Here is a 17,844-nt window from a genome sequence, read left to right as displayed (position 1 = left end):
TCTGAGCCCCCCGGGCGTGAGCAGAGCGGCCCGGACCAGCACCGGGGGGGCAGGCAGGACTGGACGAGAGCCTCCAGCACAGCCCCCAGGCCACGGCCACGGGCAGCGCTGCCCCGCAGCTCCCGGCTGTGCGGGATAGGAAGTTCCACCAAGAGATGTCCAACAGGAAAACAACGACAACAACAAAATAATTTGTCTTTTCGTGCTTATAGAAGGCCAGATTCTATGAGAAAAGCGTAGCCACCCCCACTCGGCAGAGCGGCACCCACCCCGAGCTAGCCAGGAGCAGAGAGGATCCCGGGCCAGGCACCCGCACCAGGTGCCCGCGTTCCGAGCTCCCCTCCCTCAGCACACAAGTCACCCCGGGCTGCCGAGCGTTCTCTGCTCTCTGCCCTCCCTCCCCAGGTTTGTTTCAAGAACAACCCGCATTCCAGTGTAATCAGGATGTGAAAAACTTCCCAAATCCTGCCGATACTCGAGGCAAATTAAGTAGGAATTGCTTTGACATCAGTCCTGATGCAAAAACAACAACAACAACACAAATCCAAACCAGAAGACAAAAACTAACAAACCAAACCAAAGGTTTGAGTGTTACCAAAAGATAACCAAAAGGCAGGAGTACAGTTAATGGCAGCCAATGCAGCTTTATAAAAAATGTCCTATCACACACAATTTGGGCAGGATTCCACACAATTTGGGTATTTATTTCTTCTATCCTGCTCAGCTTTCTGATAAAAACTGGCCTTCTGGCAGGGGTCAGAGGTGTTAAATACCTTTCAGAGGCAGAGCAGGAGTCCTGGGGACAGTCTCTCAGCCTCCTGCACGGGCTCAGGGGGCAGCTCCCTGGAAAGAAGGGATGCAGCTGACCCTGCATGGGGCTCCCAGGGGCAATTCAGTGCTCAGCCTGAGGATATCCCTGAGAAAGGAAAAAAAAAAAAAGTTACAGGAAAGCAGAGAAGGTTTCTCCTCCCAGTTCCACTACCCAAGCCCTCCCCACCTCCCAATGCAGCAAAGCCGACCTGAGGAAAAGGAGAAGTCCATGTATTTCTGTTTCTTGATCACCTCTGCCCATACTCCTGATTTCCTCCTCACCAGGTTTTAGGAGGATGTGTCCCATTAGGTGTCCTGTTGCCTAGGAGCAGGCATCTTTGGCTGAGAAGTAGGAAACTTAGGATTTTGAAGGAACAGGGCAGATTAAAGATGCACTTCCTTGACCACGAGCACTTCCTCAGGCTTTAGCATCTCACCGTTACTTCTTAGACTTTCTCCAGTAATTTAGAAGCCAATTGATACTTAGAGGTTAGTCTGCTAGTATCTCAAACTCTTAAGAGAAATTAAAACATTGAGGATCGTGAATGTAAAAATAAACCAGGTCCCTGGTGCTGTTTGCTCTCTCTAGCAGCCTTTGGATGGAGCCCAGCAGCTCTCTGCTAATCCATGCTTATTAACCACCAAACACAAGTACCAAAGGATGCAGATGAGACAAGCCTCCCCAAGGCCCCCCAGCACAGGCCCTGCTGGCACGTGGTCCCCCAAGGCTCCCCAGCACAGGAATCCCACAACTGAAGAGCCATTTGGCACTTAAAGCCACCAAGAAACCTCCCTCCCAGCTGGCCAGCCCTAAAGGAAAGCTCCAGGCACATGTTTCATGTCAGCGTGACCACTGAAGGTTCAGCACATCAACCTGGGCTAGCACCAAAGCAAGGGCTGGGTTGGCTGAAGGGGACAGGGCTTCTGTCACAGCTCAGTCAGACCCTCCTCAGGCATCAAAGCACAGGAATAACTCATCACACACACACACCACCAAGCCCAGTAAGAGCTCTGGGCACTGCAACACTTCATTGCACCCACCTGCCCCAAACCAGCACCAGCCTGAGGTTGCAGAGAATGGAACTGAGGAGCCCATGAAACCTCAGGACAAGTAGGTGGGACTAGCAACAAGTTTCAACCACCCCAGCCCCTGTGCTGTCTGAACACAGCAGTGTCACAGCTCCCCTTCAGTCCCCCTCCTCAGCTGTGGAGCAAACTTCTCAGTGTCACTTTTCCCAAGAACAAACCTCAGGAGCCTCAGGCCAGGCAGCTGCACAGCAACACCCACCCTGCCAGACCCACCAGACACTGCTGCACCACAACTTCACTGCTGTGGTTTTTAGCTCCCCGCGCACAGTTCTAGCCCAGGAAGTGAAACACGTGCCAGGTACCTGTGAACATTTATTCAGACCCACATACACAGCATCATGAGGAAGGTATGCACCATGCAACCAAGGACATCACAGAAGAGTCTCATAAACAATAGAAATCTGACTAATCTCTTACAAAGATGAGAATCACTAAGTTATCAAATCTCTCAGGTATAAATCTATGAGGTAAGCAATACTGAAGATGAGGCACTTCAACAATAACCCAAAAGGTAATCAGTGTACAAAGTTAGAAACAGGAACAGTTATTCATATTGCCCTCAGTTATACTTAAAAATGATTTATATCCTCTATACAGTGTTACATGCCTTACACCCCCACGCAAGGAGAACACTAAGTATGGAAGGAACCACGTTGTCATCACACACCATCCACAACACCACAGGCAGAGGAGGATCCTGGAGGACACAGTGAGAAAAAAAGTGCCTCTCAAAGAATGTTCTCCCAGACAATGCCCAGAAAATATCTGTGCTAACAGCAAGTGAACTCGGTATTAACACACAAATCTGCCAAGCCAGAAGAGAACCACCCCACTGTGTTGAAGGAAGGAATGCCAATTAGGACAGGATTTAAGCCTTAGTGGGATTTATGGTAATTAGAAATGTAACAAATTTAACTTTACAAAGAAATTAATTATGCCAATTAAAACACTTAGCAAGTTTTACTGGGAATTTACACAGTGTTACACATATATGGTGCTGATCAATGCCCAATTTATTAAAGCAACTCGGGGCACACTTCCAAGAAAATTTACCAAAGTGGCACAGGAATTCCAATTAAGATGCAAAATTACTCTTCACAATAAACATTTCCTTATCAAGATCCAGAGAGAGGAAAACCACCCAACACAAGAAATAAAGGACTAATGCTCAAGTGGGGCAAACCAACAACTCAGCCCCCGTAGCTGCACAGCTTCCTGGAGCCTGTGTGGGAAAACAGGTCAGGATTTTCTAATGATGTTTAAAAAAAAACACTTCCAAAAGAGCCAGGAGCTCTCAGTGCCAAGCAGCTTGCATCAGCACACCCTTTGTGACAGATCTGAGAGCTAATGGAATGGCAACACAAAACATCCCTCCTCCTCCTCTGCTTTTGGAGGTGGGGAAGGAAATGGGAATTTCCAAACCAGGTGAAGTTACTCCTATCTGAGAAGTACCTGTATTTGGCAGGAACAATGACCTGAAGTTCTTCTGGTCTTATAAAAAAGGAGCTTGGATTTCCATTCCAGATGGCCTCTGAAGGCCTTCTGTGCTTTACTCACATCTGACATTTGCAACTCTCTGAACAAATGCAAGCTGCATTACGTCTTCTGCTTCTGAAGATAAGCCAGTCCAGTTTTGAAGTGTGAAGGGAACAAAGGAAGAGCCACAGTTACTAGAATAACAAAATTAAATTTGGCAAAAGTAATGGATTTTATTTACAAATACATGTACGAGGATTACAACAGAAACACACGAGGGAAACTCCGTCTCAACAAAAGCAATGATTTATTGGTAATGGCATGAAATGAAACAGATTGACAGTCTCTGGTTATGGTCAAGCAATTATCCAGGAGTTGTAGATAAAAGTGAAGATCTCTTTGATTGCAGTAAGGCCTTCCAGTGGCTCTTGTGTCCTAGTGGCTCTCTCCTTTTTTGCCAACTACCTGATAAGAGAAGAAAAACAGAAACAGTGTTTAACCAAAAAAGTCCTGCCAAGTATTTTTAAATCAAGTCTCAAAATAAAAAAGTGCAATTGAATTTTCAACTGAGTTAATGCATTTAAGCATGCACTGCTGTAGCACTTCCAGAAGCTGTGATTCCCTCTAAAAGGCTCAGAGAGATGCAAGACACTCCAGAAACCTTTTCTTTAGTACTCACACAGACAGCAAAGCCTCAGTCTCACTTTGAGTTAGAGCACAGTAACTGCAACACAACAGACCACACCTAAAAATAGATATATACCAGCCATTCACCTTTAATATCTAAAATATTATAGAGAGAGAACCATTGGGTGCCCAAATATGAGTTTGTTCCTTTCCCTTGGCACCCTTGCTATGCACCTCACCATGCAGTTCAAACCTGTGCAGAAACCTGGAAGGCACCTGCTTTTCAGGTACATCCTTGTCAAATCACTATTCCTTCCAGCCTCCTTCCACTCTCCAGCTCTGCAAACTCCACCTGGAATCAGCCAGCCTGGTGCTTCCCTTTCCTGTGCCAGCAGACTCTGGTGGGAGGGTCTTGCAGCCAGCATGACCCCAGCACTCTGCACTGGTCAGCACAGGTCACTGCCACAGGTTGCCCAGTCCCCTCTGCTCAGGTAACTGAACACAACATCTCAGGAGCAGAAAACCATGCCTTTTGGTCACCCCTCTGGGAAGATTCCAACACCATTCTAGTGCTCTTGCAGACCCTTGGAAAAAATAGCCATTTATAAGCCAAACCAAAAGGAAAAGAAAATAGGTCTTCAAGTTTAAGACTTGAAGTTACAGGAGGGACCTGGGGCAAGGCATGGATTATTCCCAATCCATTTCCATCCAACTGGAGAGAAGCACTTTTGACGTGACCAGATGAAGTCAGAATTCACATCAACAGAGGTTTGAAGGTGACACGAGTGGAGCACAGACATTCCCACTGCTGCTTGTCATAGTGCTGAAAAGAAAGGAGTGCAACCCTCTCACACTCCAGCTGACTCCTGCAGCAAGTGTGTGAAGGATCAGCTACCCCTGCAGCTGACACCACACCAGAGCCACAAAGCCAACAGGGGGATGGAGAACTAGGGAGGAAAACAAAACAAGGAAAACCAAACACCCACAGCCCTGAACTAGGGAAGTCTCATGGAGGCACTGGAAGAATTCTTCCTGATCCTTCCCCTTTTTTCATTTCTTGTTAGACTTCAAGGAGAATTTTTCTCTCTCCAGCTGCTTCTGGTCAGCTAAGTTATCACTGTCACCAAGTGAGATCTACTGATGAAAAGTACTTTTATAGACCATTTTCACCTGCAAGGAACTCCTGACCAGGAACATTCAGCAAGCTGCAAATTCATGCTTGGTAATGCTTAAGGTCAGGAAAATTCCAATTTGACAACATGAGGAAAGAAAAAAAAAAAAAGAAGCCAAATTATTTGCATCAATCTCCAATTAATCAAGTTAAAAAAAAATAGTTAAATTTGTCAAGAAGCAATGTTTATTTTTTGTGTTTCCAAAGCACCAAACTGTGTTCACACACAGATTAAGAAAAAAGGAAAAAGAAAAAAGAAAAACCACAATTAACAGATTAAATATTAGATGTTAGCAAGTGTGGAACATCAGTGACAAATATTGCTATACCAGTCTGAGGCAGAAATGGACAACTCGCCCATGTGTATTATCTGTGGAAATCAATCACACTGATATGGATATTTTATCATCACAAGTCAAAGAAACCCATTTTCTCACCATCCTACTCCACCTTCCCAAAAGCAAGCAGGTTATCACAACTTCAACCCAACAGCTGGCATTATTCTTTCCTCAGAAGTAGATCCATTGTGCACCCTTTGACAAAAGCAGCTGACACTTAGTGCTTTCTAAGGTAGTGGTTCCAGCCTGCAGTTCCCACACAAAAGATGACTATTTCCAAGCTGCCTTTCCTTCAACCCCTTGGCTTTTTCCCAAGCATCAGTCCAGAGCCTGGCAGTGACAAAACCACAGCCAACTCCATGGTTCAGTACCAAGACCAGGACTGGAAACCTGTATTACTGAACCTTCATTACTGAACCTTCTGGAGCAGAGTTGGTTTTGTTTGTTTTAAATATATATTAAAAGGTTGCTGGAGAACCCCCATCAGGCCACACATGGACAATCACCCACGCCTGACTGTGCCTTCCATGAGCAGTGCCCAGTGCCACTAGAGGGACCATAAAGGGCAGTACTTTGCAGCTCATTCTGGCTTGCCTGCTCTTACTGGCAGGTCACCACAAAGAAGGGCACCAAGCTCCACCAAGATTTAAAAAGTCACGTCTTTGTAGAGCACTTCACAGGCTGCACCTCAAACAGCTCTACTAAATTCAACACAGGATGAAAAGTGAGTTCTAGAAAACAACTCAGGAGGACTGCATGGTGTGACCTTACAATGCTGAGTTCAGGGTAACAGTGGGGCAGAAATTTGGTAAGATTGACAGGTGAGCAGAAGTGTTGGAGGGGAAAGAGGAGCTGATGAGTCAGAAGGTAGAGAAGGCTGCTCCTGGCAGCAGGAGGTGCAGAGAAGGCAACTCCTGCATCAGTGCTGAGATTGTGGAAAGGGTGAGAGAGGTGCTGGGTGAGCAGGGGGAGCAAGGGAGGAGTAGTGCAAGACCACTGCAGTTACTGGTACTGTTTAATTTCTTCTGCCTTTTTAGTTCTTTAGAAACGGGAAGTTAAGCTGAAAAACAAACAAACGAAATGTTACAAGAAAAAACAGCAGCTGCATGTAGTGCAAAGCAGCAGTTCTGAGTAGAAGGAAAGCCTTTATTCAAGAGGGGACCAAAAACCACCACAACCTGCCAATGCTCAGCTCTGCTCCAACCTCAGATCTGGGCAGTAATGTTTTATTCATTAATACCAGAAATAAACAAGAGCTACACTGGACATGGGCAGCTGCATGCTCTTCCAAACACAAAAGCACATACCCAAGTTCACCAAAAGGTTCACAGGAACCTACCCTACTAAGCTCAGGGACACTAAAAATCCACAGAGCTTGTCCCTTCAGTCTGCACTTGAAGCTGCCTGCCCCAAGGACCCAGCTGAGCATCTTCCAGGAGCAGAAGCAAATCTCAAGTGTGAGCCCCTACAACCCAAAGGCAGCCTGCCACGGCAGCTTGCACGGTCAGTCACACCTTCAGCCAGACCTTGTGTGGCCAAGAAACACTTCTGTCCCCCTTTTCTGTCACTCTGAAGACTTCTCCCCTCCCAAGGAGATAAAAATCAAGTTGTGCAAGAAGCAGGACACACAACATACTATAAGTTTGAAAGCAGCTTTTGTAACTTTCAGCTTTCCTCACTCAATCCAACAAGACTAACTACGTGCAGCAAAATGTACAAAATTGTTGCCAGTGAGAGCACTGAACAACCTGGCAGGGACGTGGCAGAGTCTCCACTGCTGGGGCTTTCCAAGCTGCAACTGGGCAGGGACCTGGCTCCCTTTCCCATGAAAGGTTGGACCAGGTGAGCTTCTGAGGTCCCTTCCAAGTTGTGCTGTTCCACGATTCTGTGTATGCCCAAACTAACTTGAGGCCAAAGTCACTAAAGAAGGACTGACTCTACCACAGCCACTTGGTGCTGTCTTCCAGAGCAGATGAATTTTAGCTTTACATTTGATAGCATAATCAATGGAATGATGCCTCATTTTTATTAACTGCATGAACTGACTGCTAGCTGAAGGTGATTCTTCCCACAGCCTGGTTGGTGTCAGCAGGGCACTCCACAAGCAAACAGGAGCTCTTCCTGACTGTCTGAAGGACATATGGGAGCTGCAATTATGCACCTCAATAATCAGGTGCTGTAAGCAAAGCGTGCACTCAAGATCCCAGCCCACTTAGGAAGCAAAACACATCAGCCTGATCTGTAGCAAAAGTCATTCAAACCAATGTGGACTTTGAACCTGAGCATGCAAACCATCAACTGGGCAGCCAAGAGATCCACCAGAGACAGGACTGGGATCACACTCATCTCCACATCTTAACTCAAGCCCTTCAAGATACTTAACAGACTTTTTACACACGCTTCTCAAAAACTCAGGGAAAAAAGCATTCCCCCATTTGTTAATCATGTTGCAATGCTATTTCTAGCATAATTAGCAGGGAAATATGAACAGTAAAGACAGAGTGAGATGAAGGAGTGAGACAGATGAAAGCAGTGAAGGGTAGTGTGGGTAACTACTCAGGGAGATAAAAAGAAAAATAAGGTTTCCCAGTTAATCTACAAACCTAAATATAATTAATGCCCAACGCTATATTAAGGTTTCATAGCTGACAGGATCACTGGAAGAGAGGAAACGAAAGTTAAAATTCCTAAGAGCTTTGCCAGGCTACACATCCCATTTGTTATGAAGAAACATTTTAACAGCCTAATATTAACACTACAAGTTCAGGAAGCAGAACAGGAACGTTACACATAGTGTCAACATGCCCCTGAGTTGAGACAGGAGGAGCCACTTCCTAACCCAGCAAGGCCTGCTCCTTTCCTGAAGACACTGCTGGCCTCAGGGCAGGTGTGGAGAACAATCCTGCCCACACAGCTCAGTGTCACAGCCCTCAGCCTCCAGCACTTCAGGACTGTGTCCCCCAAACTGACATTGTGCCCGTGCAACCTAAAATGCTGCAGGAAGCTCCCTCTGTGCAGGCTCCACACCGCTCTCAAACCCACATCACATCCTACACCAAAAAAAACCCAACCCTGAATTGCTTTACCAAGTGCACCCCAATCAGGACTATCAATTAAATAAAAAAATAAAAATTAATCCCTACTTCCCCAATGAAAAGGTCAGGTTTAAAGAGGGCACTTGTGGAAAAGAGGCTTTCAGCACTTCTGAAAGCAAAACTAATTTACAGACTTCACAGGGAACTGAAAGTGGGAGAGAGATCAGACAGGTCAGGTGCTGAGTCAGGCCCAGCCCCTCAGAACAGCACCAGACAGCACTGCAGCTTGCAGGGGATGCTCTGACATCATAAGTACCCCCAAAAGCCATATAAAACAGCAATGTAAGTAGATTGTAAATCAACTAATGCCTCTCTAGCTTTGGGATAATTTGGAAGGGTTATATCAGGAGGGTCTAAAACTAGTATCAAGTTAATTTTAGTACATTAGAACATTTTCTCAATTACTGCAAGTTTCACTGAAAGGCAGCCAAGCCTGTTAAACTGCTGTTTATTAACACCTGCAAAGATGCTAGGTTTTACATGTAGAAGTTAAGATCAAGTTCTAATGTTAAAACTTCCAAGTATGTGCCATGTGGGTGCGTGTTAAGTGTTTTTAACCTTCTGAAGTTGTAGGTTATTTGCACAATGAATTCTGTGGTGCTTTCAATGTTATTGGTCACCTACACAGCAGTTTGTAGGCAGGTATTTGCCCTTTTCCAAAGGCTACTAAGTTTTAAAGCAGCTTATTTTAAAAAGACTTATTACATTTTGAGGCAGTTGTAAGCAGCTTTAAAGTTTCAATCCTTTCAAACCCATTTCACATTCTCAAAAAATGGAAGATTTCAGAGTGCCTTTACTGTTCAGCCCAGTCATACTGTAACAACTTATTTGCCTTTTCATTTCCTCTTTCAAAAGCAGGCATGTTCAGTGTAACAGACACCTTGTAACCAAATATTTTTCAGATCTCAAGCTTAATGTTGCCCCATAAATAAAATCCATCAAAGTACAAGTCAGGTCAATCACAAGGAGTCTGTTTAATGTGCAACTGCTTCTCTACTTCCTGAGGACCATCAGAAAGCAAGTTTCAGATCAAGACCTCAATCTCACAGCTGTTAAAAAAACATTGTCTAGAGTGTATCTAAGTTGAGAGTCCCTCAAGTTCCCATATATACATTCTTATCAGTTATCTTTATAAAACTGATGAACAAAACCTTGTAAGCAAGACCAAAGATGTGTAAGATAAAGCTACACATTTCCTTTTGGATGCCAAAACTATCTTAAGTTGTGGAACTGCAGCAACAACCAAATGTATTTGTTCCCTCAAACCATTTCTGAGTAGGTTAGAAACATTCAAGAGTGCTTTTAAGAAAGAGGACTCACTCGCTTGAAGTCATTCATGTTAGTTGCTTGGACTGGAGTTCCAATAAACGTGAAGTATGTAATTCTTGTTGTCTCTTCATCACCATGATTGGACTGGACAAACAACTAAAGAAAAGAACACAAACACAAGGAGTTCAGGTAAACTGTCCATCCCTGAAGCAGCACGTAAGAACATTAGGTGCCCAAGGTTTTTGAACTCACCAAATTAACACTCTTTCCAAATATAAAAGCCTCTGGAACCTTCAGAGACACTGTCCTCTTATTTTAGTAATTATTATATAGAATGCTATTAATTTCCTGGTAGTTTGATAAAAATCCACACAGCCTAGAATTATGAACTATTGAACTTCTATTACATTAGCTTCAAATATCAAGCTTCTTCTGAAATAGGAACTAAGGAATTACTGCTGGAACCATCAGACTTTTCTAAGTGGACAAATGAAAGAAGAGGTTTTTTGTAGGTAGCAGTATTGGTAAGGAACTTAGAAGAGTAATGAGGTGCTTGTGGATCTTTCCACACTCAGCTGTGAGAGAAAGAAAGCAAGTAGTGGCACCAGAATCAGAGGAAGTCTTATATCCAGGACCCAGGTTTAGTCAGGAAAGCAGGGGAATGCTACTGCAGCATCCACATGCAAAGAGTGCAAACAAGTAGAACATCTATTTAATCACCTTATCACTTGTCTGGTGTTTGCACATCATCCTGTCTGGAGCTGACACAGGATTTTAGTAAAGAACAAATAGATAATTTGGGCTTGTCAGCACAGCTTAGTAGAATATAAGCAAATGTGAACAATCTCCATTTCATTTCAGGGAGGATAAAGTTGGTGGCAAAAGTAACTCCACAGCAATAAGAGGTGAAAAGGAGTTACTTAGGTTTGCCTCCCATTACATTTAAAAGACTTGCTAGTAAAACATGCATGGCTCAACTTGAGACTAGTCAACTGATCTAAAATGCAGCCCAACAACAGGAATTCAGACATTTACCAGAAACATTTTTATGGAAGAGAAAGCATGCTGAAAAGATTGAGGGTGGATCCAGTGGTTTGGATTTACCTGTAACTCATAATAACTTGGTGATTTCTGTGGCCAATAAAATACAGTGTAATTGGATCAACTCTAAATCCACACATTTGCAAAAGCATCATTCAGGCCATGAAAAGCATTTGCATAGGTAAGAATTCAAGGGTCCTACTGGAAAAACAGTTGGACAGAGCAGTGCAGGAAGCAGGGCTGTGCAGCACCAGGATAATGCCAAGCACAAAGCAACCCCAGCACAGACCTAGTCATTGCTCTGCTGCACTAGAACCAGTCTTGTCAAGATGGAAAGGCAGGAACCACACCTGCACCTGGGAGTCACAAACTGTGGAATCTGTGGGAAGTCTCTTACAGCAAGGGAGCTGGAGAGCTCATTAACAAACAAAGGTGCTTTGATTACAGCACATAAGAAGCCTCACAGAGAGCAGGTACTGAGTTTCAAAACACTGTAATTTCTGCAACCAAACTACTCAAACTGAATTTCTTGTCCCCTAAATTCCTCAAATGAAGCCAAGATCCTTTCAAGGAGGTGTGTTAGTAGAAAGGCAAGTCCTGTGAGCAGCACCCTAGCTCATGGGGAGGTGCAAGCCAGCAAGTCTCTCACCAGGTCAAGAGAGTCACTGCATGCACATGGCCTTGTCTCTCCCTAAATCCTGACATACTTTTAGCACAGACAGACAGTGTGCAATGGGCAGAGAAAAACCAACAACACTTGCAATGAAACCAACAAACATGCACAGTGCTCTGAAGCCTGTGAAGTTTTCAGCCTGCACAGACCTCAGGACAGAATCTTTACTTACAGTTACACTGTTAACATTCTGAAATTTTACATAGCGAAGCTGGACAATACCATCTTCTTTAATATCATCTGGTGTCAGCTCCAGGGCTTGAGTTGGTTCACTTCTTTCTGCTTCTTCAAAATCCATCGATCGAGGGAGATTGATGAAGATTTTTATGTACTTTGGACCTTGCCCTGTGTTGAAAAGAGGAGTGATATCCTGTTGTTTCAACAGATTTTCAAAGCGCTGCCTGAGAAGGCCTTGCTTATCACAGGGTCTAGATACCACTGGAGAAAAACAGGAGCTTCTGGAGCTCTAGTATCTTATCTGCCAATCCTACATCACCATCCTGGATACTGAAGGACAACCAAAGTTGCACTACTTGCCTACAGGTTAGAGCCAAACTCCAGAGGGAAAAAAATCCAACAAAAAGTCTAACAAGAATAGCTTTGCTATGTCATATAAAATGACAAAGCATTCAGGTGTTATCATAGAAACTGAGTTACCATAAAAGCTCAGCTAAGCCTTAAGAAGCCCCCACATTCATTTCAGTTTCTCTTTGCAGCAGATCAAATTATCACAAATAGTTCGATTTGTGTCACATCAAACACCCATTCCCGAGGTCAGTGAAAAATGAATGAGGTCATTTGTTACCTAATTCATTTACAACAAATTTACTGGAGCTGCTGAGGGATTCTCAGAAGGTAACAGGTTCCAGGGACAACAGTGTCATCTTTGGAAAACTCAGCTAAATGTGTGCAAAGCATTGGCTTCCAAGATAGGATCAAACAGATACTTCACTCACCGTTATCTGGCCCCTGAAGTTTCATTGAATAAAGCTTGACAGGTTGACTAAAAGCTACAGTAATAAGCAGCTGTGGAGAAAAAAAAGTTGCTTTTAAACACTGTTTTCTTCATTCTTAAAACAAACACGGCACAATAATAAACTAGAAACAAGCCTGAGCTTTGAAATACAGTGAAGCACTTACCTTCTCTGTGTTCCACACATGCACCAGCCTGTCACTCTAAAAGCACCAGCAAATGCTACACCACTTGGAATTTTTTTCCATACATAAAAAGGATGTGAAACTGGAAATGCTACAACCACCTTTGCATACTAATTTTACTTGCACCCCCCCCCTCTTACTTACACTATCATAACAATATAAAGCTGATAAACTCTCAAAAAATGCTTGCAGACCAGACCCCTCATTGAAAATAACCCACCGAAAAATCTCTACTGTACCTGCTCATCACAGTCTGATTCCAAGTAGGTTGAGTCTTTTCGTAAACAATTATCAAATCCGTGCTCATCACTCTCATTAAGACATTCACAGCCAGCTTTATTGATAAATGGCATTAAATCCATCTAAAAGTAAAAGCAGGAGCATTCCTGAGCGCGTGAGAAGCACACCATGAACTCATCTGGGATTAGCAGCATTGGAATGAATTGAATTCTTCATTCAACAGATTAAAACACCAAGAAACACAGAAAACCTCAGGGATTTATATCAAAAGACATGACAAACAAAACAATACTAGAGTACTCAGATGTATCCTGTTCATAACTGGACAGGATTCTTCCCCTCCATTCCAAGTCTCGCAGCCCTGGAACACGCTGCCATTCTGAGAACAAGGAATTGGACAGAGGGAGAATTTTCAGATACACTTTTTATAAGCAAGACTCCAGCACTGTAAGTCACACCAGAACAGACAAACTGACAGCAGGCTGGAGCTGTCATCAGCATAATAGAAAAGCCACTCAGAAATGGGCCTCCCCAAAACCAAGTTATGCTTTAGTCAGAGAGATTTTGATGCAAGGCTTGAGAAGGTATATTGAGAAATAGAATAGCTTTCTTTTTCACAAATTCCTAGAAAGTTACAAACCATTTACATAGTTTACATGATCTGTGGCTGCCTGAGCAGTGATCACTGGAGGGATGTGCAGTACCCCATCAGAAGCAGAATGATAGACATTAAGCATTAAATTGAAAGCAAATTCCAAGCCAGCAAGAAGTCACTCTTGTACGCTGCTCAGACAAGGCATGGAATCTTTTCCAAATATTACTGTGGCATGTTTTCTACTTGATGTATTTTTAGATGCCTGTCATCCTTCTACAGGCAAGAAGGGATCTACAGAGAACACACTGTAGGACCATCCACTTTGGCAAACATCAGCAATGAGGCAAAAGAAAATCTATCACGAGATCTAATTTGTCCAACAATGCCCTCCCTGAGGCATCCTATTTTCAGGACAAGCTGCTCCAGAGAAAGAGGGAGCTGAACTGGTCTGAAGGTTAATTCCTTTGGCAACAGAATCTCTCCCCAGCTCCCCTCTATTTTTATTTTTTTTTAAAGAGATGAAATAAAGAGGATTAAAGAAAGGGTTGGGAACAAGAAGTGAAAAGGAAAAACCCAAATGAATCTACCACCACGTAAACAACAAAGGGGATTTTTTTAAGGTACAAGCAGAGCAACTTTTTTGACAGCCATGTCTAACAATGTCTTTTCCCATGGGTATTTTTACATTTAAAAAAAAAACAAACCTTTTGGAAAGAGGAAAGAAATAGAATAAGCAGCTGCAAAAAGTTAATAATAAAAATTCTTTTAACAACTAAGGGCTATGCATGGAGATTTAAAAAAAAAACCCACACATCTACACTATCAAAATCATACTTTGTAAATATGTACATGCTAATTTTTCAAGTTTGCCTGAAAAAGGAAACCCAGATAAGTTTCATTTTCTCAAAGCCATGGGGCACTTGCAGCTTTGCTTCAAGTGGCATTGCTTGACTTAGAGTATGTTTGGAAAGCAACAGATAGTTTTTAAACATTCAGGTTATGCAAACATAAAAAAATTATCTTAAGAGATGCATACATATCCTTTGGGAATATCTGTATCTTCACTGTTTCCAGGATCATTCTCCAGGTGCTGTTTAATTTTTTCTTCTAACCCCACAGCATCTGCTCCCTGGTATTGGTCGATTCGCACTTTGTTTCGGAAAAACAGAAATGTGGGTGTTGCTGATATATTATTGGTAGCAGCTGTTCCCTGGAACACAAATTATTTACAAGTGTCACCTAACATTATTACCAACAGTAGACACAGACATTACTTTGTTTCACCTCGGTAAGAATGCACACACTAGAGATTAACCAAGCTGCACCACCTCAGACATTGCAAACAATACTGGCTATTTTATAAACATCTTTAACTCAAGACAACAATTTTAAAGCCATTTAAATTCTTCAGGTCCTCCTAAACCTTTACAGATTTGGGCATTCTTTGAATGGACTTCACACTGCCAGCGGATTTGTGGCTACACCACAGGCATCATCCTGCTGACTTGCTCTCAGAAGGGAAGGAGGGCTCAATTTAACCCTGCATTTTACCAGCTGTCCTTAGACCTGCAATTCCTCACCCCTCCCAAGCCACATTCCTGCCCACCCAGGAACTGCAGCCTGCTGCTGCAGAGGGTGAATCCCAGTGAATTTCTCCCTGTATTCAGACCTGTTTTGCAACCGTAGCAGTCTTCCCAAAACTTTCCCTAATTTAGCATAATTTGCAAACACTGTTACCACATTTATGTTCACCTCTCATTATAATTTGTAGTAATTCAAGACACTTCCTTTCAATATACTATTGTTAATTTTTGTTAACGACCCTCAAGTCAATCAGCAGCTCATCTGCAACACTGTTGTCTGTTAAAAACAGTGGAGTAGTACTTGAGAGGAATCTAGTCCCACTAATTATAACAGTCTATTCACTTTTCATTTTGCTCAATAATTATGCCAATATTTGTGTGGAAAGACTCATTTCAGCTCACACTGGTGCTACCTGCTACACCTAAATCTGAAAGCACAAGCAGCAGGAACTCTTAAAACTGCTTAAACTCTGCTTAAGTGGAGGATGTGACAGAGGTAACTGCAAGAATACTTTTTGAAATACAAGTGCTGCTTGTTCACACCTTTGTGCATCTCCTAATTTCAGAGAATTTCACAATATGGCTACTTGTGACTCACCAAACCTCTCAACAACCACAGGACACTTCTCAGTATATTGTTAGAAGAGCTTTTCCTTCAAATTTACCATTTGCTGCATTATCTGCTCTCTTACAACTGAAAAGACCACGCTGAACACCAACCTGGCACTGATGCACATCTACTTCCAAGAAGGTTGCCTGGGGGTATTTGTTACTCAGAGCATTGAAAGCTGGAGCTATCCTTAAACAAGGGCCACATCTGCAAAAACAAAACGCAGTTCAGGTTAACTCAAGCTTTCTCTGAAAAAAAAAACAACTCTGCCCCAAACACAAGCAGCACGTTCATGTTCTTACTGGTATCCTTGGTACATGTAAAAATAACCTTCCTACCTGGCTGACAGATGGTGAGCAATCCTGGTGATACAATTAAGACTGACATTTAGAAACACATCATGAAGTGTTAATTCCCACTTCCTCAGACAGTTTCAATGCCTTGTGATTAGCTTCACCTATTAACTTACACTAACTTCATATTTCCCACCCCGTGTGTTCAGGCCCAGCATCTTTAGCCACAAGGCAAAGTACTGCTAACTAAAGTGACAAAAGGGAGGGCAAAGAGTTGCCTGCTTTTCCTGAAACAGCAAAAAATACTCTTCATAACTGGTACTAGCACATCATGTTACTGCCTGTGAAAAATAGTATCCACAGTAAAGTTTGCAAGCATGACTTGAAATGCTTAACAATAATAATGTATCAAACCTTTAGCAGGAATTCTTACTACGTTAAATCTCACAACTGTAACCAGTTACTACCATTACTTACTCGGCCCTGATACAAAAGACCTGACCTGTGTTGACTTACTGGTAACACCTTGCTTGAAAAAAGTGTATTTGTTAATTGTTGTACCTCTGCTAGCCTACATTCAGTGCACAGACACAACCCCCCCTGCTGCGGAATATTCCCACAACTCTGTTTGCTGTGACAGAGGCAACTAGAAAACAAAACAGAAAGAAAAACCCCAGTGGAAACTCCCCCCAACAAGTCGCCTCCAAACCAGAGCAGTGTCCCTGTGACGCTGCCAGCAGGCAGGGCTGTCAGGCAGCACCGGCAGGACCTGCTGCACCTTCCCCAGCCTCTCCTGGCCGCGAGGGCTGGGAGCCACAGCCAGGAAAACTCACGGGTGCTTCCATGCCAGCAGGTCAAGGCGTTAATCTAACTGGAACCTAAGAAGCGGGGCTGTCTGAGCCCACCGACACCTCGGCAGCCCCGGGGGAGGCTGAGTCCCCCGGGAACGCCGCCCCAGCCCCACAGCCACGGGGGCACCGTGAGGTGTCGGTGCGCTGCTCCTGCCTGAAAAGAAAAAAAGAAGAAAAAAAAAAAGGAAACAAACCCAAAACATCTTACGCAGCATTAGACCCCGGTTCTTTCAAGCTCCGAGCAGCCCCTGGAAACCGAATGCGTGTTTAAGCAAGGGGTGGGAAGGTGAGGAGCCTCCGCGCCAACAGCTCCGCCCCGGCACGGGCTGAGGCGCAGAACCCCCCGCGCCGCCGCTGCTCGCTGACTGCACCGGGGAACCGGGCGGCCCACATCCCCTCCGCTCCCCGGCTCGCCCCAGAGCTGCGCAGGGAAAGGGCTTTCCCCGGCTCCGGGCAGGAAGGACGAGGAGGCGGGCAGGTCTCGGCAGGGCGGCCGCTCCAGCAGCAGGGACCGGCCGGGCGCGGCTGCCCGCGCCCCCTCCCGGGGCTCCCGCGGGCCCGGCTCCCGGGGCACCGGAGGGAAGGCAGGCCGCGCTCCCGAGCGGGCACCGACAGCCCCGCGAGGGCCCCGGGAAGCCTCTCCCGCCCCCCCGGGAACCCGCGCTCACCCCCGCATGGTGAACTTCACCACGGCCAGGCGGGAACCGGCGGCGCCGAGCTCGGGCTGGAACTCCGCGTCGTTCGCGATCACCTTCACGCCCACCATGCTGCGGGGCGGCGGCGGTGCCGGCAGCGCGATCTGCAGCGTCACGGCGGAGCGGAGCGGAGCGGGCCGGGCCGGGCCGGGAGGGGAGGCGGGGGCCGCCCGGCATGCACCGCTCGGCGCAGGCGCGGCCGCCGGGCCCGCCGGGCCGGCATCTTGAGG

General features: G+C 44.8%; 1 protein-coding gene across 3 annotated transcripts; it reads right to left on the bottom strand.

The window, feature by feature from the left end:
* Positions 1-3,663: 3,663 nt before the first annotated feature.
* Positions 3,664-17,791, bottom strand: TXNL1 (thioredoxin like 1). 3 transcript variants are annotated; one of them, XR_007891804.1, is made up of 9 exons: positions 17,588-17,790; positions 15,886-15,982; positions 14,619-14,792; positions 12,987-13,109; positions 12,546-12,615; positions 11,762-11,934; positions 9,927-10,031; positions 8,115-8,168; positions 3,664-3,840 (listed from the first exon to the last, which is right to left on the bottom strand). XR_007891804.1 is itself a non-coding variant. In XM_051642528.1 (9 exons), exons 1-9 carry the CDS (start codon positions 17,683-17,685, stop codon positions 3,837-3,839), a joined length of 885 nt encoding a protein of 294 aa, XP_051498488.1. In that variant the 5' UTR covers positions 17,686-17,791; the 3' UTR covers positions 3,664-3,836. The 3 variants fall into 3 exon arrangements, 2 of the variants coding, with proteins under 2 accessions (XP_051498488.1, XP_051498489.1); XM_051642528.1 differs by lacking the exon at positions 8,115-8,168 and adding an exon at positions 5,503-5,543 and having other exon boundaries at positions 17,588-17,791; XM_051642529.1 differs by lacking the exon at positions 8,115-8,168 and having other exon boundaries at positions 17,588-17,789.
* Positions 17,792-17,844: the final 53 nt, after the last annotated feature.

Source organism: Apus apus, chromosome Z (genome assembly GCF_020740795.1).
Source record: "Apus apus isolate bApuApu2 chromosome Z, bApuApu2.pri.cur, whole genome shotgun sequence".
Lineage (NCBI taxonomy): Eukaryota > Metazoa > Chordata > Aves > Apodiformes > Apodidae > Apus > Apus apus.
The sequence above is the reverse complement of the archived record's forward strand: the minus strand, read 5'-3'. Positions and strand labels throughout refer to the sequence as shown.

Excerpts from the sequence above, each read along its gene's own strand:
- TXNL1 (XM_051642528.1), bottom strand. The coding sequence starts at position 17,685 with ATGGTGGGCGTGAAGGTGATCGCGAACGACGCGGAGTTCCAGCCCGAG. Across the intron at positions 13,110-14,618 it reads CAGATATTCCCAAAGGATAT|ATGGATTTAATGCCATTTAT; the intron begins GTATGCATCTCT and ends TTTTACTTTTAG. Across the intron at positions 10,032-11,761 it reads AGAATGTTAACAGTGTAACT|TTGTTTGTCCAGTCCAATCA; the intron begins GTAAGTAAAGAT and ends TCTTTTCTTTAG.